At 38.4% G+C, this 24,171-nt stretch overlaps 3 protein-coding genes and 1 long non-coding RNA gene across 4 annotated transcripts; 2 read left to right on the top strand and 2 right to left on the bottom strand.

Moving 5' to 3' along the window:
• Positions 1-958: 958 nt before the first annotated feature.
• On the bottom strand, positions 959-4,755 carry LOC137010785 (uncharacterized). The gene is made up of 3 exons (XR_010893401.1): positions 4,063-4,755; positions 1,336-1,432; positions 959-1,217 (listed from the first exon to the last, which is right to left on the bottom strand). It is a non-coding gene; the product is annotated as an uncharacterized lncRNA (long non-coding RNA).
• rplp2 (ribosomal protein, large P2) lies at positions 4,756-7,180 on the top strand. Its single transcript, XM_067373102.1, has 5 exons — positions 4,756-4,893; positions 5,625-5,748; positions 6,069-6,117; positions 6,214-6,318; positions 7,049-7,180. The coding sequence occupies exons 2-5, from the start codon at positions 5,626-5,628 to the stop codon at positions 7,123-7,125; spliced, it is 354 nt and encodes a 117-aa protein (XP_067229203.1). The 5' UTR covers positions 4,756-4,893; position 5,625; the 3' UTR covers positions 7,126-7,180.
• Positions 7,181-8,446: 1,266 nt separating this feature from the next.
• On the top strand, positions 8,447-12,127 carry LOC137010880 (uncharacterized). The gene is made up of 4 exons (XM_067373282.1): positions 8,447-8,642; positions 10,499-10,631; positions 10,752-10,874; positions 11,662-12,127. The coding sequence occupies exons 1-4, from the start codon at positions 8,447-8,449 to the stop codon at positions 12,125-12,127; spliced, it is 918 nt and encodes a 305-aa protein (XP_067229383.1).
• Positions 12,128-13,452: 1,325 nt separating this feature from the next.
• On the bottom strand, positions 13,453-17,118 carry LOC137011465 (apoptosis facilitator Bcl-2-like protein 14). The gene is made up of 5 exons (XM_067374332.1): positions 17,025-17,118; positions 15,801-16,606; positions 15,557-15,682; positions 14,579-14,649; positions 13,453-14,414 (listed from the first exon to the last, which is right to left on the bottom strand). Exons 2-5 carry the CDS (start codon positions 16,603-16,605, stop codon positions 14,079-14,081), a joined length of 1,338 nt encoding a protein of 445 aa, XP_067230433.1. The 5' UTR covers position 16,606; positions 17,025-17,118; the 3' UTR covers positions 13,453-14,078.
• Positions 17,119-24,171: the final 7,053 nt, after the last annotated feature.

Below are 24,171 nucleotides of genomic sequence, written 5' to 3'. Positions count from 1 at the left end.
TGCCATGGGAACAGCGCACATTCAAAGAGAGGGTGCTCCACCATATCGATCGGATCTTCCTGAGTCTTCTTGCACTCTTTGTACTGGTGCTCTTAGGAGAATTCCTATTTAAGATCTGGTATGTGACCTACTGGAGAAAAATCTTGGAGTTTATTCTGGAAACTGTGTCGTTCCTCTTTACACAAGAGAAGGATGAAGAGCTAATAGAACTGTAGACATTCCTGAAATTCATTCATTTTCCCTGATCAGTTACAGTGCTTTCTACATCAAGACGAAACTGAATCCTTTCAATAAACTATAAAAGGCTGTGTTCATTTCCAGTACAATTGTGAAACTTGCTTGATAATCTAAACCGTTTTTTGTGACTGATGTGTTTGCCATTTTGAGTTTTTGTTCCTGTCAATAAAAAGCTTGTGTCTATTCATTTTTGCTCACCTTTAATGTGGTCTGGAGCTGTTAGTGTTGCTTTAAATACATGATATTCTTTATTTTAGCTGTGATGTAACATCATAAATCACCTTTTGATGATCATTGCTATTGCCATGCACACAAAAAAGGGATCTTTACATCAATATGCGGAAGATATATTGTGTCTATCCTTTTATCCTTTCCTCTACTAATAAAAGATAGAGAAGAGCTGATGAAACATTAGAAAGCTGTGCATCAAGGTCAGAACTGAATGGTGGATCATATGCCACCAAATGGGACAAAAGCCCAAGTTATACAAATTCTGCTGTTTTAGTTTCATATTGGAACTTTTTTATATTTAGAACATGTAGCTGTTCATACAATGTTTAAAAATCTATGTATGCTATTTACCATATGAGGTGTTGAATGTGTAGCTGTTAACTAACTGGAGGGGATTTTAAGAATAAAATCAAAAAAGCACAACTGCTAAGACAATTCATATTTAATTTTATTTGTAGAATTAATAAGTTTGAGACTATTAATATCAGAATCAGAAAGAGCTTTATTAAACACACAAGGAATTTGGTACTGAAGCTTCCAATGCGCACACAAAAATACAACAAGAAACATAGAAATAAAAATCTGTCAGCCGTTATCAAAAATCTTTTACGAGGCCAAAAACTTTTGAGGTGTGTGTTGAGCTCTCATCGAATGCAGGGTCTTCCATGCGTGGCCTTTTATTTGGTGTTGAAGACATGGAGGTTCAATGCCTGTACCAACAGAGTGGCCTAAAGGCTTCACTTGAACTGCTGAAATTTTCAACACACACACATATGACAATCAAACCCATTAAACACAACACAAGAAGACCATTACCAGCTAATACAATGAAGAAACACATAGCAAGGATGTAGCCTATAACTTTACCTTTACTCCGTCTTTTCAGCTTTTGGGTTTCTGTTTGGATCGACACACTCTTCAAAGATGGTGCATCACATTGACAGGCCACATCTCTTGTTAGGGGCTGTATAACAGGAATTGCATTGCAGTTTGACATGGTTACAAGCCCAAAATAGATGATTGTGCAGGACTGCCAATTTTTGAGTTCTACTTGGAGTGAGAATTACGATTCAATTCATAAGCTTAAGATTTTTATCTTGATTCAATATCAATTCATTTGAATATACAGTAATGTTATATATAGTTTTTTTTTTCCAAGGATAAAAATCTCTCAAATAATTTTGCAAACTGTACAGGGAAACCTATCAGTTAGGTACATTATTATTAAAATTCAAAATTAACAATTGAATAGTATACAATTAGGTTTTTATAATAATTTTATAATCATTGAGCGATTACATGAGACATTTAATTCATTTCAATAATTTGTTCTGTATCTTTCAACATACCCTCTGTTAAGAGTAAGAGATGATCATTATGATGAATCTCATGTTGATTTAAAGGGTTAATTCACCCAAAAATGAAAAATCTGTCATTAATTACTCATGTCGTTCTACACCCATAAGACCTTTGTTCATCTGCGGAACACAAATTGATATTTAAAACAGTTCATGTGACTACAGTGGTTCAACCTTAATATTATAAAGCGACGAGTATAATTTTTGTGCACCAAAAAACCCCAAAATAAAGATTTTATTCAACAATATCTAGTGATGGGCGATTTCAAAACACTGCTTTGAAGCCTTACAAATCTTTTGTTTGGAATCAGTGGTTCGGAGCGCCAAAGTCATGTGATTTCAGCAGTTTGATACTCGATCCAAAACACTGATTTGAAACAATAGATTAGTGAAGCTTCAAAGCAGTGTTTTGAAATCAGCCATCACTAGATATTGTTGAAAAGTGTTTTTTTTTTTTTTTTTTGGGTTAACAAAAGGTATTCTCATCATCGCTTTATAATATTAAGGTTGAACCACTGTACTCACATGAATTGCTTTAAATATGTAATTTTACATATTTAGTATACAGAAAATAGTACAATTTCTTGATCTTGAGAGGTTCAGTGATTTGGCAACTGAGAGTTTTCACGTGACGTCATGCCCTGAGGGGAACGCCCCCCGGCGGGCAAAACAAGGCCTTCCTCCATTGCCCACCAGTCATTTTTACCAGGTTTGTAGTAAGATCTAATGTAGTAAGACAGTGATATTAAAAGACCAATTTCAGTATACACCTTATTGACTATACATACTTTGTACAGGCAAACAAATGAACACAGATTATTAAAGGGTTAGTTCACCCAAAAATGAAAATTCTGTCATTTATTACTTACCCTCATGTCGTTCCACACCCGTAAGACCTTCGTTAATCTTCAGAACACAAATTAAGATATTTTAGTTGAAATCTGATAGCTCCATGAGGCCTCCATAGGGAGCAATGGACACTTCCTCTCTCAAGATCCATAAAGGTACTAAAAACATATTTAAGTCGATTCATGTGAGTACAGTGGTTCAATATTAATATTATAAAGTGGCAAGAATATTTTTGGAGCGCCAAAAAAACTAAATAAGCACATTATTATTTAATGATGGCCGATTTCAAAACACTGCTTCAGGAAGCATCGGAGCATAAATGAATCAGTGTGTCGAATCTGTTGTTCGGAGCGCCAAAGTCACGTGATTTCAGCCATTAGCAGTTTGACATGTGATCCGAATCATGATTCAACGCACTGATTCATTTATGCTCCGATGCTTCCTGAAGCACTGTTTTGAAATCGGCCATCACTATATAAGTTGTTATTTAGTTTTTTTGGTGCTCCAAAAATATTCTCGTCGTAAAAATATTACGTAAGTAATAAATGGCAGAATTTTCAGTTTTGGGTGAACTAACCCTTTAATGCAACACGAGGTTTCTCGTTAAGTGTTTTTTTTCCATTGAAAACCATTATAAAGAAAACGCATTGCGTTCATATTCTGAGCTCATCTGCTCGCCTGTATATAGTATGCATCATCAAAATGGGTTCAACTGAATTCGATCTTTTAATATAACTCTTTAAGTACATTAATATACTTTAAGGGTGGGTTGATTCTTTAGCCTGGCATTGGTTCACCCTCAGCCTATGCTGCTCGATCAGCCCTTTAATTCTAATGGACTCTAAGCATAGTTAATCTGTGTTTAAAATTCACAACTCGATTTAAAATAAAACCCAGATCAACAAATCCTTGATTAGTGTTAAACTAACTATTGGTGCAAATAACCACCCTATGTTTTTCACGTTAGCTTTTTAAAAAAACGTCCCGCTGTTTTAAGTGATTGAAATCACTGCAGGTGCTGTATGGATCACTAGTGCCCAAAACTTGCATCTTGTTTACATATTTTTGCTTTTAAGATGGAAAATTGACAGGCTTGTGCTGCAGTTACATAACTGCGTGACAGTCACGTGACTGAAAACTATGAACAGTGGCTTCACTGAGCCATTGGATTTCATCAAAAATATCTTAATTTGATGAACGAAGGTCTTACGGTTGTAGAACGACATGAGGGTGAGTAATTAATTACATTATTTTAAGTTTTGGGTGAACTAACCCTTTAAATGGTGATTTATTTAGTTGATTGTGCATAATATGACATCAAGTTATGTTGGCAGCCCTGTATGATGTTCAGCGTCTGAAGAGCTTGGTTGTAGCTAGTTCCACTTACCGTCAAACTTTGTGAGGTACCGACGGTGTACACTGATGGGACAGCCGTATCTGTTAATGTCAGATATTTCACAAACCCCATTTCGTGCTGTGTCCAGTTTTTGAAGCATTCGCGTGTGAAGTGCTTCGAGCACAACCGTGACCTCTCTGATATCCCTCCTTCCTGGAAATGCAAAAACTCGAGCCATCGGGACCGCAACGAAGGAATTTTGGGGAATGGGAAAAGTGTTTCGGGAGAGCCACAACCTAAAACGCACCTCCTCGCCATCTCTGTTTGTTTTCACGCGCCGTCAACGCTCGCACTCGCAGACAGCAGTCGGTCGGTTGGAGGGCGTGGTTACACAAACCGTCAAACTGACGTCATCAGAGAAGGGACGCCGTTGCAGAGGGGAGGTGCATTTTCATATTTTGATTAAAGATTAAAAAGCCCATTTTGTGTGGATTGAATTGTTCACCACAAAACTAGCAGTTTGCGCTAACAAAGTAAATATGGTAAATTTTGATTTCATGTGTACTTAAAAATTATAAAAGTATAAAGACACAGTTAGGTTCAGTCATAATAAACATATTTACATCGCAAACTATTAATAAGTAATAAACGGCCAAAAATCAACAAATATTACCCTTAAAAGTCTTGATAGAAGCATTGACAGCACAACATGAACGAGGAATAAATAGTATCCAATCATCGTCTGCCATTTTGACGGGGTGCATCGTGCAGCCAATCAGATCATCGCATACTGCTACATTCTTCAGCTATTTTCCTCTACTCGTCCTCTCTTTTCCGGAAATTGCAGCGTGACCGACGTTTCGTGTCTTTCGCAGACTTAAAGTATGTTTTATTGACATCTCTTTCATATATTTAAAGTATTAAAGTGTGTCTCGGTACAGTCTCTTAGATAGTATTCGTGATTAAAATTCAACCGTATATCCACTCTGTAAGCACATGTTTATCAAGTGAAATAGCAGCATACTCCATTTTGTTTCCTTGTGCTCCAAAGTAGAATTGAAATATGGCAGACTGTAATTACAGTTAATACTCCAAATAAGACGTGAAGGGTTGAAAAGTGTTCTGATTATTTGAATTGTGTTTTAAAATGTATATGTCACTAACCCTAAACAAAGCATGTATAACACGCTTGATAAACCTAGTCAGCTGCTTGGCAGTTCCCTCTGTAAAGTTCAGTCAGAGTAAACCTCTGACTTTCAATCTATGAGACAGTTTCTTAATTAATTTTCATAATTTATCAGTTAATTATATAAGAAATATTTTGTGTAATTTAATACCATGTTTCCAGACTTACAGCACCCTTCGTGAGACCAAAGATTTCAATCACATTTTAGACAGTCTGAAGTTTGTCTATAATGTTTTTTTTTTAGTCACTTTTTCATATATTTGGTCTAATTGTTCTTAAGATCATATGCATCGAAGATAAATATAAACCATGTGGCATAATAAATGCTGCAATATTCTATAAAATGTCAAGTGCTTCTTAAAATTATGTGAATAAAAGATAAACATAGCCAATAATCAGTTGTAAATATGTGTAAATTGTCTTCTAGAATGCGTTACGTGGCCGCTTACCTGTTGGCTGTACTGGGTGGCAATGCCAACCCATCCGCCAAAGACATCAAAAACATCCTGGGGAGTGTCGGAATTGAGGCCGATGATGAACGACTTAACAAGGTGGATCCTGGATCTAATAAACCTGTTTTTAAATCTGACAACAGTGTTTTCATCTTAATATAAGTGTGTCATAATTAAACATCTAAAAATTCATCATAATGTAAATGTTTAATTAGATTTCCACTGCTTACCATAAATAAATGTCATGGGTATGTTCTATTATTACTATTTTAATTTGAAGGAATTCAGTACAGTTCTGGTGTTGTTGCACATTCAACTCTGGTGCACTTGTTTCCTTGTTTTTAATAACACGAATGCTCATGTACAGCAACTAAATCCCCAAATGAGTCAATCCTTCTGTTTTTGGTGTTGCTCAATAGGTTATCAGTGAACTGAATGGCAAAGACATCAATGAAGTCATGAATGCCGGTAAGACTGCATTGCTTTTACCGTCTGACCTACATAATATTTAAATAATGTGAGGTATGAACACTCACCTTTTTTTTTTTTTTTTTCTTTCCACAGGCCTCTCTAAGTTAACCTCCGTTCCAGCGGGTGGTGCAGTGGCGGTCTCTGCTGCTGCCGCCACTGGTGGCGGTGGAGCCGCACCTGCTGGGGAAGCACCTGCAGGTGGGTAGTTTAATAAACCTGGTAACCAAAACTAAAACCATTAAAAACCTTTTGTTACTTGAAATAAACTAAACTTTAATCAAAATAAAATATTAAAAAACTTAAACTTATTTTATTTCAGCTATTTTCATATAATTTAAATTGTTATATATATATAAACAATAATACAAATTATAAAAACAACAAAATTAATAGAACTAAAATTATCTATAACAAAAAAAAATAGTAAAATTAAAATTAAAACAATTTAAAAAATTAAGAAAAAAAAAAGCAAAATATTAATAACTTTAATACTATCTCATTAATACTAAAATAACACTGCCTTTTACTGACAAAGGCAAAAAATGTCTTCAGTCTAGTCCAGTTAGGTTTTTGAATAGTAAGAATTATTTGGTTTGTTATAGGCTTCCTGCTCAGGATTTTTTTTTTATTCACTGTCATTGATTGCAGTTTTCCAAATGCATTACATTTTAGCAAAATATTCTCTTGCACAATTTTCATATCCATTTGCTGGTGTGAATGATGTGTTTTTGGTCAGCAGTTTGAACGTCACCCGTTAGACTAATTGTTTTGTTATGGATCTGATCATAGAGCATTTCTTCCTCATTCCCTTTTACTAAATTTCTGAAGTGGGGTGAACCGCTCCATTGATAAACTTTATCTGAGTCAGAAATATCCAGGAAACTTTGTGCATTACATCTGATTTGACATTTGCATGTTTGCCTTTCAGCGGAAGAGAAAAAGGAAGAGAAGAAAGAAGAATCTGAGGAGTCTGATGAAGACATGGGCTTTGGCCTCTTTGATTAATCTTTCTTTTGTACCTGTAAAAATACAATAAAAAAGGAAAACATTTGTGTTTAAAGATGCCTTATGATTATTTGTCTGCAAAATGGTAAACCATTTTTGTTATTACAGGTCTAAGTTAAATAGAACTTAATTTTGTGTTTCTGAGCATGAATCGTATTATGCTTTTATATAAATCTCTTGGAGCAGAATGGTATGTGAAACTGGTTTCTTATTACCTCAAAATGCAGGTAGTTTTGAGCTACACTTTAAAATAGGGTCCTAGTTAATGCATTAACAATGAGCAATACATTTGTTACAGTATTTATTTGTTAACGTTAATAAAAAAAAAACTGTTCATTGTTAGTAAATGTTAGCTCAGGTCCAATAAATAATAACAAACATGACTTTTGACTTTAAAAATGTATGAGTAAATGCTGAAATTAACATTAACTGTGATTAATAAATGCTTTAGAAGTATTTTTCATTGTTAGTTGATAACGCAACCTTATTGTAAAGTGTTACTGCTACAGTAAAATAATAGTCACATTGTTGGATATAAATACTTAATCATAAATTATGAAGGTACGTTTTAAGTTATAATTAACAATTGAGAAAAACCAAGGAATTGGTCTTCATTATTAATGTAATATCGAAAAATAATTGTTTCTAAACATTCTACTGCACCATCCCTATTTCCCATTGTTCAACAAACAGGTTAGTTTGGCTCCAAACTCATTTCAAGAGTCGACATGTCAGAACACTCAATTAAACATGATCATTTATAGTTGTCTCTGCACATTAAACTGAGATAACATAAATATATGAATTCACCCTCTTGGAGGAAGGTGACTTTTTTAAAGTAATGAGTGCCTGGTGAAAGTCTCTGAGCATGTGTTGGTCAGATGTCAATTTCAGTATTGCAGCCATCAATCACTTGTCTGTGGTGTATAAAAATAGGTGGCAGAATAGCATAAACTGGCAATACCCTGTCATGCCACTGCCTCGCTCTAAAATAAGCTTGAGTTTAATACAAGGTTGCAGTATAATGAAGTAACTTCTGCTGCTCTCCCCTCCAGGACTTGAAAGATGTTATGAACTATCATGTAAGTAACCTAATATTTTTATTTAACATGGCTCTTTCTCAACTCTTTAGAGGTGAACTGAGATTAACTGGTGGGAAATATAAAGAGTATATGTTTTTTGGAGGACACTGTAGTCTGCAGTTGTAAGGTGCCATTTAAAAGACATTTAGAATGTGTTAGTCCAAATCTTTTAAAAGATAACATGCTTGCAATCCATTAGTTACAATGACATAAAACCATCAGCCAATCTGGACGTAAACATGAAGAGAACACAAGAAGTCAGAGAAAATCAGATAAATGAGGAAGAGGAGTGGGGCAAAGGAGAGCGTTCTGAGGAGATAAAAATGGATACCGAGTTACCGGAGGAGTACTATCATGGTCTTGAGGACCTACCCTGGAACCTGAACTCATTGGTGCAGTTACTGTATAACAGCCTACCAGCATGGATACAAAAAGGTGAGAAGCCGAATACACATGATAATTCCAGATTCAATGCACTTCCAAATTTGTTACTGACACTCTCAACTGTCACTGGTGATGAGGAAAACACTGGGGTTGGGAAGACATTTGCTGTGCAGTTGAAGAGCAAAGTTTTATGCGGGCCAGCGGGCAGCCCTCCATCACTCTTACCCTCATTACGCCCCCATATCCCACCTGCTCTACAGAAGGATAGGCAAATGTCAGGCAAATGCTTTTGTGTAAGTTGTTTGTGACTTAGTGAAATAGGTATGACAAAAACTACCCAACTAACAAAAATATGCTCTAAGAACGTTTTGCTAATGTTGCTATTACGTTATGAAAAATGTTGCAAGGAAATTATGTATAAATAATACATTTTGCAAACATTTTGCAACAAACGTTGCAAACATCATGGGAATGTTACTTTTGAATGTTCTCTAAATATTCTGAAACAAGTAAAAATGTTAGACAAACTTCCAAGGAAAACATATAAGAAAAAACGCTCCATAATTGATGTATAAATAATATATTTTGAGAACATTCCCTGTTAGCAAGATATCTAGTGACAGCACTCCAAAAAAAGATTTTTTTAAAGGATCTTCACACAGTTCTATTTAGAACCGTATTGTCTTGAATAACTTTATATGCTGAAATGGTTCTTTGTTTTAGAGTTTAGGGTTCTTTTTTTTTTTTTTTTTTTTTAAATCTGTAACTGTCAATGCCACCTCATACTAATTTTCTGGAGCTCAGCAGCCAATCAAATACACAGACTGTCAACACACTCTCAAAGCTATCCAATAACTTTTCCTTTTAACATTATAAAGGGCTCTTCTTTCACATTCTGTCAATTTTTGCTAAATTTGGCCTTCATAAACATAATTGTTTTTACATAAGCAAATAGAAGAGACACACTGTAACTGTAAAGATAATAATAAAATAAACTATTAATTAAAAGGTTATTTATAACACCATTAAGGTGGTATGTAGCACTTTCAAAAGCATGGTTCTTTATGGAAAAATTATAAAAAAAAGTTTCTAATTAGCACCAAAATGGTTTTCGCTATTGTTACAAGGTGAAGAACCCTAATTTGTTACTGTTTAGAGCCATTTTTTCTTGAGAGTGAGCTCTGAAATGTATTTAAAGAGTTAATTCATGTTTAAAATGCATGAATACAGTTTCATTACACGACCAATCAAAAGTTTGGGGGCCATACAATTATTATTATTAATTTTTTAAATGTATACTTTTTTTCAGTAAGGATGCATTAAATTGATTAAAAGTGACATTAAAGACATTTTTAATGTTATACAAGATTTCTATTTCAAATAAATGCTGTTCTTTTGAAGTTTATTTTCATCAAAGCATCTTGAAAAAACTGTCAGATAGTTTTCACAATATTAAGCAGCACAACTGTTTGATTAACAAAATTGATTAAATGTTTCTTGAGCAGCAAATCAGCATATTGGAATGATTTCTGAAGGATCATGTGACACTGAAGACTGGAGTAATGATGCTGAAAATTCAGCTTTGATCACAGGAATAAATTACATTTTATACGGTAGAATTTGAAAGAACCTTCCACAAGCAAAACATACAAGTAGAAGTTTGTTTTGGGTTGTAAATTATAGAATAATGTATATACTGTTCAAAATGATGACAAAAAGACATGGTCATAGTTAATATCATGAACTACACCTGTTGATGACTGTGACATTGTTTGCAGATTCCACTTGGTTTGATATTGTTTAATGCAAGAACTTAGTTCTGACTTATGTGTCCGCAACCTTTTTGAGGGAACTAGATCCAGTCTAATGCCCAGCTCTGTACGCTAAAATGAAATCTCTCTCTTCAGCTTTGCTTTGTAACCTAGCAGAACAGTTTGGCATCTGGACTTTTCACAACAACATCTTGCCGTGTCGTCTCATATCCTACGCTTTACTGCCGTACACTCTTCCTGCTACAGCTGTCATCTTGTTCATCTATAGGTTAGATCTTTAGGCTATGTATCAGTTGCTCATGTTCTTGTGTATCTTATCAGTATATGAGAAAAACATGTAAGCGCCTATTGTCATTCCTAGTGTTGTTTTGCATGTGTATGTGAACAGATTTTTCTGCTGGGCGAAGAAAATTCCCCTTCAAGCTCTGAATGCAGGCGGGGAATTCAAACAGGATGTGATCATACACCTGCGGTTCGCCCTCGCACTCTTAAGAGGACTGGTAACAAACAGGTAAAACTAGCAAAGTTTTCATACATGATTGACCTTGTAATGAAACATGAAATAACACATTTTACTTCAGTAATGTGACATTATTTATGAATTAAGAACAACAAGAATGCATATACACTCAAAAAAAGTCTTTTTTAAGATTTGTGCAATTTAATTAATAGTAAAATTCCATCATATTGAACTGAATAATCCTTACATATTTTAATTGAACAACTGAACAATCCTTAATCAATTATCCCCTTAAAGGTCCAGTGTGTAATATTTAGGAGGATCTATTGATAGAAATGCAATATAATATACATAACTATGTTTTCAGTGGTGTATAAAGACCTTACATAATGAACTGTTGTGTTTTTATTACCTAAGAATGAGTCATTTCTATCTACATACACCGCGGGTCCCCTTAAATGGAAGTCGCCATTTTGCGACGCCATGTTTCTACAGTAGCCCTAAACGGACAAAATCCTGTAACGTTTCGTTACTATGTTGTTCTTCTTCGTTGGTGTTTTTAGAGGCAGCTTGCATCACATTGAATACACAGTAGTAGTAGTCGTCTGGTTTATTAGAAGCATCGACATCTTTGTCCTGTGTCAGCCACCATATGTTCTCTATGTGCTTCGAAAGAGGGCTAAAATTTACACACTGAAACTTTAGGATTATTCAATTCATTTTGATGGAATTTTACTATTAATTAAATTGCGTAAATCTTAAAAAAAAAAGCTTAAATATTTTTTGAGTGTATATTTTGATCTTAATACCATCATTAGATGTTCCTAAATTTTTCCAGATTCCTGCTTTTGCAAATTCTACCTTTGGTCCCCACTCCTGCTCTGTTTCTTGCACCCTGGTCCTGTCTCCCCCCTCTTTCTTTGCAACTACTTTCTCTCGCTTTGCGTTTTCTGCCATGCCGTCTTCCTACTTCATTCTCGAAGAAGCAGTTGGAGAGCAGCAGCCAGACCCAGCCTCCCTCGTTTAGACAACGATCCTTCCTCTGCTTCCAGCTCGCTGGATCCGGCAGTTTCTGTAAAAAGACAGATAACATCATTACAGATGCAAAGCCACTATCTTCAACCTTCCTCCTGCAGCTCAACTTAGAGTTAGAAATGGACAGCCATTCTGAAACACCACAGCTTCAGAAGGACAAGCTAGATTATGACGGAGGCTTATTCCTAGACTTGGACAAGCACAGGAACACAGAAGATGATCTCTCTTCTCCTTGTATCTCCTACATGGATGTGCAAGAGGAAGACTGAAGGTGTTACTTATTGCAGACAAAATTCTCTGTCAAACATCTCTCTCTAGTGACTGATTATCTTACTGCAAAAAAGACATAAAATAATATCTAATTTCAACATTTTCTCTCTTGATCCAGCCATATGCAATGCATGCTGGGAACTAACAAGCACCGCCCAGTTTCAGTTAATGCAACAAAATTCATTCATGTAATCCCAACACAAACGCAGTAAACTTCAATATTAGATATATTTAAGTGGATTGAACACAACGAAATTAAGTTAGGACAAAATGTGTCGGAACTGTGTTGCTTTAGCACATTCCTGGAGCCTCTCCAACCCTGCATGTTTTCCATGTCTCCTTAATTAAACACACCTGATTCAGATCATCAGCTCATTAGTTGAGAGTCCAAGGCTGCGTCCGAAAACCTAGGTAGCTGTCTTGCTGCCTCGCTGTCTTATAAGAGAATGACTTGTACGGCAGCGTTTGTGCATGAAGGTACCTCACGAAAATGATTTCGGACAGACTTCTGAGGCAGTGTAACAGTTTAATGATCTACAGCAATATAGCGTGAGCTTTGGTGAGAACTAAACAAATATTTAATTATTACAGTAGTAATTTCTCGATAGAAATGATATCAAAATTGAAATATGTTGATCAAAATCGTACATTTATATACAAACTGAGCAGCAAACGCAACTTTCGGACACCATCTTTATTTTTCTAGCTCAATTGTCACAGAATGGAAAGCACAGGATTGTGGGATATCAAAGGCAGCTAAGGATACATCTATGCTGCCTTCAAAAATCGATCTGAGGAAGGTATCTCATGAGAGAGGAAGTGAAGCTAACATTGGATTCGGACGTGCCTTGATGCCTTACTACCTTGAAATGTGTCCTCAGAAGGCAGCATTTTCCAGTTTTTGGACGCAGCCCAAGACCTGAAATTTTTTTTCTTCAGTGTACAAACATGTTTAAAACTGAAATAAAAATAAACTATATATAATTAAACAACAACAAAGACTAATACAAATGACAAAAGTATATAATATTACTAAATGATTATTTCAATTTAGTAAGAATAAATTAAACATGCCAAAATTCTGTTTCATGTATGTAAAATTGTTCAAAGCTAATAAATACTTTATCAAGTTGGATTTGGACATCCTGATTTATTAAAAAAAAAAGAAGTTGTGTTTATAAAAACTAAAAATACACAAATTTAGAATGGACCAAATGAAAATAAAAATAAGATTGCACAGCATAAAACTATATCAGTCAGTAGTTGGCTGTAATCATATTACTTTATTTTTCATTCATAAACTAAATTTGCTATGCTCATTAACTGTTTTTTTTTTTTATTTTGGATCAATTAAATTAAACTGTATTGTATTTAAATTGTATTTAACACAATTTTAGAGGAAAATGAATAAATGACATCATGGACAACACTTTATAAAACATATTCACTATATTTAATCATTATGGTGTAAACATTCTGCATATGCCCGCATACACAGTTACAACATATTTAAAATACATAATTAGAGAGTGGTATAATATAAAGATAAAAAAACAAAAAAACATTATATAAATAAAAATAATGAATGCAGTTGTGCAAACATTTGCAGAATAGATTCACATTAAGATTGCTCTAGCTTACATCATTCAGGTTTGTTTTTTAAATTTACACTTTGCAACAAATTACGCAAAGGTTTAGTATGTTCAAAACTCAAAGGTTGATGGTTTCGATTTCCTTAGAAATATTCACAAAGTGTTTTCTCCCAAATTTCAAATAACTTCAATAATGTTCTATGATATAAGCAAAGCAGTTCTTTCTGGTGTGTGTTAGCACATTATTGGGTTATTGTGCAAAAAAACCCAAAAAACGTTAAAATCCTTCATTTCATCGTTTTTTTGTACATTTCAGAGGTATATCCAGTAAAACTATGTCAACTAGAAGCTCATGCTTCTACAAGCTTAAGAATTCTTGCTCAGAGTTCTGCGTTTTCTGATCCTTTGCTTTAATGTCAGCGAGATGCGGATGGCTCTCGCTCATGTGAGTGAAGCGATCTTGGAGATACTGGTTCCCCAAGCCCATGATGTGGCCTGTGGCCTGGCGGTGCAGATTAGCGACTTGAGCAGTGAAGTCCAGAGTGAAGGCGAACTTCACCAGCTCTGGTGCCACGACGGTTGGGCAGGTGTTCTTATTTGGAACTTCTGAATGAACATATTGATCAGCCATTTGCTGGAAGGATCTATAGGTGATCTTGTTCAGAAAACTGATCACGGTGCTGTTCTCCTTCAGCTGGAGGGACAGGAGACAAGAAAACATTAGTGGGTAAAAGGAAACAGACCTCCTTTAAATACATTTTATACATTTGAAACTGAAACATACATTCTCAAAACAAAAGCAAAATGTCTCAGTAATCTTTAGTGATTTCAGAAGGAATGTGAAAGCGATACACTTACCCCGATATCTAGTTTGTCCCCTTCTTGTTTCATCAGTTCTATGATTCTCCTGATAACCTCTTCTTGTGAGACTATAGAAATATGATAGAAAAATTAAGGAATGTTATAAAAGACCATGTGCTTTGAGCAACAACAAAATCACAAGAAAAAAACAACATGAGACTAATGTCTGTTTGCTCTAATTCACTCTAGGTCTTTCAAAACCTGTGGGTTTCTTTTTCGCTGAACACAAAAGATTATTTTTTAAAATAATTTTCCATACAGTTACAGGTTACGGTGGCGACATATGTCAAACTCCAAGGGACAAAAAAAATCACCATAAAAGTAGTTCATACAATTTGTGTGCCGTATTCAAAGACTTCTGAAGCCTTTGTGTGAGAATTTGCAGAATGGAGAACAAGATTTGAGAACGAGAAGCAGAAGTCATTGACGTCATCCTTTTATGGCAGTTTTTGTCCTTCATGGTCACTATGAATTGTTAAATATATCTAAAATTCTCCTTTGTGTTACACAAAAAAAATAACAGCATATGGATTTGGAACAACATAAGAATGAGCAACTAATTATTAAAATTTTAGTGAAACACTTTTAATTTGCAGCTTTATTGCTTAAGTGATAACCGTTTATTTATCAAATGAAAATTCTGTCAAATTCAGTTGTCCAAACCAGTATGATTTTCTTTTTTGGTGGAACACAAAAGAACATATTTTGAAAAATGTTGGTAACCAAAGAGTACTTTAAAATCTCAAAATATCTTCTGTTGTGTTCCACAAAAGAAAGAAAGTGTTTTGAAACAACATGATTGCGAGTAAATGTGAGTAAAAGAAGTAAAAATATCCCATTCTTCTTCAGTTGCCTTGAGTAATTCAGACACTGTGACAACTAGCTGAACACTATACAGGTTTTTGGCATACTATCTATCAAAATTTTAACCCATCTCATTTGCATCATTCAAATATAGTTTATTATAACACTCACTCTGGTCTGTTGGTTGAGACGTGACATTGTCATCGGCTGGATTGTCCTTCACTTCATGCACGATTTTCTCCAGTTCCTCTGACACTTTCTCATAGTACGAGTTGGTGGGTTCCACCATCGCAACAGCTGTAAAAAAAAGTCAAACTTATTTAGAATTGTTTTCCAATATATGCAAACTCCAAACTAATACAAAGAACATGCATAATACAGCTGCACATGCATTGAGAAAATCTGAGATACATACATTTGGCAGTGGACATATCTCCACTTCGTCTCAATTTTAACGATCTCCTCTGCGACTTTTTCTTTTTCAAAGATTTTGAGTGGCGCAGGTTGACGTCACCTTTTGATTTGCCATCAGCTAAAGGCAGACAAGACATTTGGGGTGTTGAGGGTTGGGAAAGTGGGAGCTTTTCTTCAGTTCTCTGATGATCTTGTTCCTTTTCATTGCTTCCTTTGGAAAAAAAGCTCAAGAAAGTCTTCCATACAGTGGGTTTCTTAGTCTTCTTGCCTTCTTTGTCCTTCCTTTCCACTGTAGAAGACTCTGGCGTCTTTGAATGAATATCTCCAACAGCAAATGTACTTGTTTGGGGGGAAGCATCACTGTTTAGCCCACCATCCTCCTTGCCCTTATCCAAATATTGAAACCACTTCTTGGGTTTGCCATTGGACTTCTGCGACCCATTAGAGCCATCATTACGACGCAGGCTGACTTTCCACTTTTTGGATTTCTTCTCAGAAGGCATCTCCTTTTTGTCCAGTTGTGGTTCAATGACAGGCTCATATCTAATGTCCTCATCTGAGATGGAGGCTTGTGAAGTCAAGTTCAGAGATGCATCACTGGAATGTCTGCGATCTCTTGTCTTCTGCTCAGTGATGGGGACCCATTTGCGTGATCTGTGCTCCTGCCTCAGGGGACATTGTGAGCCATCGTTAAGGCTGAAACTTCGCTTTACATACACCTCTAGCAACCGTTTCTTATCCTTTTCTCCAACTGACAGCAGTTGAGGGGTATGCTGGGTATTCTGGTCAGCTGAAATGGATGCCATGCTGTCATGTAAATAAACAACAATGCCAATTAACACTTATTTCACACAATATGTTTGAATCAGAATTAACTATAAAAAGAAGTTAAAAAATTAACCTATTTACTGACAAGTTAATCGTCCAGTTCTAATAATTGGCCAAAAATCGTCCTATTGACAGCCTCATCAGTCACCTTCACTACTTTTTTAATCCCCTTAAAAATGTAGGGGTTTACATGATTTTCTCAAGAAAATTAAGTCAAAATTTTCATTTTGGAGTGAACTATCTTTTTAAGAATACCTTAAAGTACCATGGCAACGGCACGCATATATTCAGCTAGCCACGAAAACAACAAAATATGATATTAATGCGAACATTACTGGAATGCATCGAAATGTTCGAATAAACCAATTTCAACGAATAAATCAGTTATTTGACTTACAATATCTCGTACTCTTTGATGTTCGTCCTATCTCCTGTGGTGACAGACAGACTGTTTGTGCAAAGACTCCGAGGAAACTTCGACGTATAGGCAACGTTTCAACGCCCATTTTGAAAGAACCAACTATGAGCATGCGCTGTCTGCACAGGTGACTCAGGTAGACTGGAAATAGGCTCGTCAGGTGATGTTTACAGTTTCGACGCAGTTTCTTCTCTCTGTTTTTACGACAATAAGGAAATACCATTAGAAAATGGTTTAAAATGAAACTATCCCATAATTCCAAATGGATTTGAAGAGGAACGGTTTAAACCAAGTTGTGCAATAATAGCTAGCCTAATTAAAGCAATGAAACAACTATTAATTTTCTTCAAGTCATGAGTTTGGCTTAAATGCATTTATGCCTAAACCGTGACACAAAAAAGAGATTGCATCATTCTGTTGCCTAGTTAGTAGACCATTTAGCTACTGTGTGTTATATTTCATGTAGCCTATACACTAAAATGTTTATGAGGGCAAGAAATTCCTGAACCCTACTTTATGTAGAGACAAGATAAGACAAAAAAAAGTGGGTATGGGAAAATTCAGGTGTTGCAATATGAAGAAATTTTCTGGGCATGGAATTTCTGATTTTGTGAAAAGTAATACTAAATAATGCACTAATAGCCTATTACCAGACACAAATTAATCCATTATGCTTTAAAGGTAAAGAAGATAAAAACAAAGATATGCACATCAATACCAATTTGGTTTTCAATTGGAAAACACCCAATTTGACCATTCAGTTGACTTAACTCTATACATTCACATGTTGTTGCATGGAAATGAAAGAGAAAGAAAATCCATTCAGAGTCAAACATGTTTGTCTGCTGTGCATTTGTTTACAGGCTGCTTGTCACGAAAAAAGGACTTCAGAATAGATCTTTATCCTTTCATTAAAACAGATGTAACATAATAGAAAGTCATTTATATAGTCTGGTGCTAATGATTCATATTTATTGTATTCATAGCAGTTTATACTGAATTGGAAAATACATAATAAATACATAACTGCAATTAACATCTGTTTGCATATTACATTTATGTCCTAACAGACACTTTCTTACTTTCAAAACATGCAATGAGAGTACATCTATATTGTGTTTGTGATTATTACAAGAATAAGTGTACCAAAGTGATGGCTTTTACTTTGTATACAGTACCAATACAGAGAGTGTAGGTGTACATTACAGTGGTATCCAGTAAATGATGACAGATACACTTTTTCATAGCATAGTATATCATAGTACTTCCTGTATGGCTTACAGATCCTGTGCCATTCTGTCTGTCAGTCTTGATATATATTTCTGCATATCGCATACATCTATTTCCATATGTGTAAGATTAATTAACTGAAGGCATCTTTTCTTTGTGGTCCATTTACACTAAACAGTTCAATACTCTGGCCACTAGAGGTCATAGGATGTGTGGCAGCTGTTTTACAGTAATCATGACAGTTTACTAGAAGGATTTGACCTGTCACCTTGTTTTTACTCAATACCTTTTGCATTACTGCACGCACACGTAAAACCTCTCAGTCTGGGAAATGGTGATTATAGCACACATAAATAAGGGGAAGAATGTTTTATAACTGACAGGCACAGTAATTGCAACACAGCAATCAGCAAGCCATATCTGTCTGTCAGGTGTGGTTTATGGGAAATGCACTATGCAGACACCTTTGCACAAGGAAGTACCTGATTTGGACAGATATATATATACACTCTAAAAAATGCTGGGTTAAAAACAACCCAAGTTTATTTAACCCAACTATTGTTTGAAAATGACTATATGGCTGACTTAAAATGAATCTAAAATGAAATTAAAATGTTAATTTATTAAACATATTCATAAATGTTAATTTTCAAGATATTTTGGGTTCATTTTAATTAAGCAATACTGTAATTTTTAAACAATAGTTGGGTTAAATATAACTACCCAGCAGGTTGGGCAAACATTTAACCCACTCGCTGGGTTTGTCCATTTTCAACCCAACTTGGGTTGTTTTTAACCCAGCATTTTTTAGAGTGTATGTATGTATGTATGTATTTTTTTTTTTTTTTAAAGACCGAACATGAACTTTGTTGTCAATTTGGCATTCAAGTGAGGAATCCCTCAAACTAAATGGAGCGTGAGAGCAAACATAGACAAACATCTATTCTCATTATTCCAAGTGAATGTATAATTTCAGGCAAGGACATGTACTCTAAAAAATGCTGGGTTAAAAACAACCCAAGTTGGGTTGAAAATGGACAAACCCAACAATTAGGGTTAAATGTTTGCCCAACCTGCTGGGTAATTTTATTTAACTCAACTATTGTTTAAAAATTACTGTATTGCTTAATTAAAATTAACCCAAAGTATGTTGGAAATGAACATTTATTAATGTTCAATGAATAATTATTAAACAATAAACATTTATTAAACTTATTAATAAATGTATAGTAATAATGTCACGGTTCGCAGATGCATTGTTTCCTTCTTGTCGCGTGCTCTGTGTTATGACCGCAGTGGGTGTGTTTGTGTTTGTGTGCGAGTGTGTTTGTGGGTGTGCCCAGGCCACGTGGGTGATCAGTGGACCCAGCTGCCACTCATCACTCTCCCCACCTGCTGCTCATCACCTCAGTCTTTTTATACTCACCTCGTTCATCTCTCCTTTGTCAGATCGTTGTTTGGTGTCCTGTTCGTGGTTGTCTTGTCTGTTCCTGACCGGAGTCCCAGTTGTTTCGTCGTCATTCTGTGGATTACTGTCTTCGTGCCTTGTCTACTGTCTGGAACCGGGAATCATCTCACCGCCACTCTTCAGTCACCACGTCACGTCACCAGCCGACCATCTCAGTCCCTGCGCCACCTGAAGCCTGCCCGTTTTCATTGACTGTGTTTCTGTTACTGCTTGTTGTAGAATAAACGACGTTACTTGCATTTGCTTCCTGTAGTCAATCATGACAGAACGATCTGACCAAGGAGCGGAAGCAGCAAGCACTCAGCAGTCTTCACTGGAGGATTTCGTCAACAGCAGCATTCGTCGAATGGAGTCACAGGAGAGAAATCTCAACGAGACGGGAAGAGCCGTGCAGGCTCTCGTGGCGCAGGTATCCGAGCTCACCCAGCAAGTCCAGCTGCTTCGTGTTCCCGCTGCGCCGCCCACACCGGCCGTTTCCCCACCCACACCTGCGAGCGTCGCCGCTTCGGAGCCTCGTCTTCCAGTACCCGAAGCTTATTCAGGTGAACCAGGATTTTGTAGAGCTTTTCTGACACATTGTACCATGCACTTTGCTCTGCAGCCCCGCACTTTCAGCACCGAACAAAGCAGAGTGGCTTTCGTACTGACGCTTCTGACGGGGAAGGCGTCGCTCTGGGGAACGGCGGTGTGGGAGAACCAAGACCCCTGCTGTACCTCGTTCCAGTCACTCTCCGCAGAAATGAAGAGAGTGTTCGACCGCTCAGTCGCGGGGAGAGAAGCCGCCAGACAGTTGGCGGAACTACGCCAAGGAGAGAAGTCGGTGTCTGATTATTCCATCGAATTTCGTACATTGGCGGCAGAGTGTCACTGGAACGAGGAGGCGCAGTGGGACATGTTCCTGCATGGGTTGGCTGACCGTGTTCAAAGGGAGATCTACGCGCTGGACCTCCCCACCACGTTTAATGGTCTCGTCGACCTGGCGCTCCGGGTGGATGCTCGGCTGACCAGGGCCGAGCGGAGAAGTCCAGTCCACAGGAGTGAGGAAATCCGGAGGTCCAGCGGCGGGGACACGGTCAGTCCTATTCAAGATCATGAGCCCATGCAGGTAGGTCGAGCTCGGCTTTCCCGGGAGGAGCGGGAGAGGCGGAGGTCCCAAGGACTTTGTTTATATTGTGGCAAGGCGGGACATTTCGCTTACAACTGCCCGTTAAAAGGGCAAGCCCGGCAGTAAGTTTGAGGCTACTGTCGGGTGGGATCTCCGCTGGAAAGTCCTCAACCACATCCACCCTCCTCCCGGTGAGATTGGGATGGTCACATCACCTTCACAACTGCAACGCACTTCTGGATTCCGGGGCAGAAGGTAACTTCATGGACCAATCTTTCGCCACCAAGTTCCACATTCCTTTCAGACCACTCACCGACAGAATCGCTGTTCACGCACTCAATGGACAGAGTCTTCCCACCATTTCTCACATCACTGAAGATATCACCCTGATCACCGCTGGCAACCATTCTGAACAGATTAAATTTTTTATTTTTGACTCCCCTCACACCCCCGTCGTCCTTGGTCATCCTTGGTTCACCAGACACAACCCCCGGGTAGACTGGGTCCAGAACTGCATTGTGGCCTGGAGTGAGGAGTGTCATAAGTCTTGTCTTGTCTCTGCTTGTTCGTCTGTTTCTGGTTCTGTCTTACAGGAGGAAGCAGTGGATCTGTCTACCGTGCCCGTTGAGTACCAGGACCTGAAGGAGGTGTTCAGTAAGTCCAGGGCTGCTTCTCTTCCTCCGCATCGTCCCTACGACTGTGCCATAGATCTAGTACCAGGGAAGTCTCCGCCTAAGGGCAAGTTATATTCACTTTCAGTTCCCGAAAGAGAGGCTATGGAGAAATATATTTCTGATTCACTAGCAGCCGGGTTCATTCGCCATTCCTCTTCTCCAGCGGGGGCGGGGTTCTTTTTTGTGGGGAAGAAGGATGGTTCCCTGCGACCTTGTATTGATTACCGGGGGTTGAACAACATTACGGTAAAGAATACCTATCCTTTGCCGTTAATGTCTTCAGCCTTCGAGAGGTTGCAGGGAGCATCCGTCTTCACGAAATTGGATTTAAGAAATGCTTATCATTTGGTCCGCATCAGGGAGGGTGATGAATGGAAGACCGCCTTTAACACCCCTAGGGGGCACTTTGAATATTTGGTCATGCCGTTCGGGCTTTCCAACTCCCCAGCGGTCTTCCAGGCACTCGTCAATGACGTGCTGAGAGATATGGTCGATCAGTTCTTATATGTCTACCTGGACGACATATTGATTTTTTCCTCATCTCTCCAGGAACACGTACAGCACGTTCGACGAGTGCTTCAGAGGTTGCTAGTGAATGGGCTTTTTGTCAAGGCGGAGAAATGCGTTTTTCATGCACAGTCTGTTCCTTTCCTAGGATACATCGTGTCGACTGAGGGAGTACGCATGGACCCTGAGAAGGTTAAGGCTGTGGTAGATTGGCCAAATCCAGATTCCCGTAAGGCCCTACAGAGGTTTCTGGGGTTCGCCAATTTTTACCGGCGTTTCATTCGCAACTTCAGCCAACTAGCCTCACCTCTGATCGCCTTGACCTCCCCCAAAACTACGTTCAGGTGGTCAGACGCAGCGGAAGCTGCGTTTGCCAAACTGAAGGCTCGCTTTGTTTCAGCCCCTATTCTCGTTGCCCCTGATCCATCACGGCAGTTTGTGGTGGAGGTCGACGCATCAGAGGTGGGGGTAGGTGCAGTGTTGTCCCAGCGTTCTTCCGCAGACGATAAGATGCATCCGTGCGCGTTTTTTTCACATCGCTTATCTCCCGCCGAAAGTAACTACGACATTGGTAATCGGGAGTTGCTGGCAGTCAAGTTAGCGTTGGAGGAATGGCGTCACTGGTTAGAGGGCTCTGGGGTACCCTTTATCGTCTGGACCGATCATAAGAACCTAGAATACATCAGAACTGCCAAAAGATTGAACTCCAGGCAGGCTCGGTGGGCACTTTTTTTCGGACGTTTTGATTTTACTCTCTCGTACCGCCCGGGTTCCAAAAACATCAAACCCGACTCTTTGTCTCGTATTTTTGACCGTTCCGAACGCCCGTCTACTCCCGAGTGCATTTTTCCCGAGAGATTAGTTATCTCCACACTCACATGGGAGGTCGAATCGAGAGTCAAGTCGGCTCTAGAAGGGGTAACGCCTCCGCCCGAGTGCCCACCAAACCGATTATTTGTGCCGGAGGGATTACGGTCCATGGTCATTCAGTGGGGTCATTGTTCCAACGTGGCATGTCATCCAGGAGTCAGTCGAACTAAGTTTTTGGTTAAGCAACGATTCTGGTGGCCTCTCATGGCTCGTGACGTTCGCGATTTTGTCTTGGCTTGCTCAGTCTGCGCCGTTGGTAAGACTTCCAATCGTGCCCCAGATGGGTTACTTCAACCGCTGTCAGTCCCTTCGAGACCCTGGTCCCATATCTCGCTAGATTTTGTGACCGCCCTCCCACCCTCCCAAGGGAACACGGTTGTTTTAACCGTAGTGGACCGGTTCTCGAAGGCGGCTCATTTTATTCCCTTGCCCAAATTACCCTCAGCCAAGGAGACAGCGGTTACGGTCATTGATCACGTCTTTCGGATTCATGGCCTCCCGGTAGACGTGGTCTCTGACAGGGGTCCCCAATTCGTTTCCAAATTTTGGCAGGAATTCTGTAGATTGCTGGGGGCGACTGTTAGTCTGTCATCTGGGTTTCACCCCCAGAGCAATGGTCAGACTGAGAGAGCCAATCAGGATTTGGAGCGAACGTTGCGATGTATGGTCTCCAAGAATCCTTCCTCTTGGAGTCAGCAACTCTCAATGGTGGAGTACGCGCACAATACTTTACCAGTGTCGTCCACGGGCCTATCTCCGTTTGAATGCAGTGTAGGTTACCAGCCACCTATTTTTCCCAGTCTGGAATCCGAGGTCGCGGTCCCCTCTGCCCACGCCTTTGTCCAGAGGTGCCACCGAACTTGGACGAGGGCCCGAGAGACTCTCCTCCAAGTGAGGGAACGCACCAAGGCCAAGGCCGATCGCCACCGGTCAAGGCCTCCGGTTTACGTCGTCGGTCAAAAAGTGTGGCTTTCTACCAAGGACATTCCTCTCCGATCCGTTTCTAAGAAGCTTGCTCCTAAATTTATTGGCCCGTTCACTGTCACCAAGATCATTAGTCCGGTGGCAGTCCGCCTTAAACTTCCTCCAGTGTACAGGAGGATTCATTCCGTCTTCCATGTCTCCAAAATTAAACCTGTTTTTCATTCTGAGATTAACCCGCCAGCCCCGGTTCCCCCACCGCCGCGTCTCGTAGATGGGGAGCCAGCTTATTCGGTAACTCGTATTCTGGACTCTAGGCGGAGGGGACGCGGATTTCAGTACTTGGTGGAC

The sequence above is a fragment of the Chanodichthys erythropterus genome, chromosome 21, assembly GCF_024489055.1.
Source record: "Chanodichthys erythropterus isolate Z2021 chromosome 21, ASM2448905v1, whole genome shotgun sequence".
NCBI classification, from domain to species: domain Eukaryota; kingdom Metazoa; phylum Chordata; class Actinopteri; order Cypriniformes; family Xenocyprididae; genus Chanodichthys; species Chanodichthys erythropterus.
This window is presented reverse-complemented; position numbering and strand designations above follow the sequence as displayed.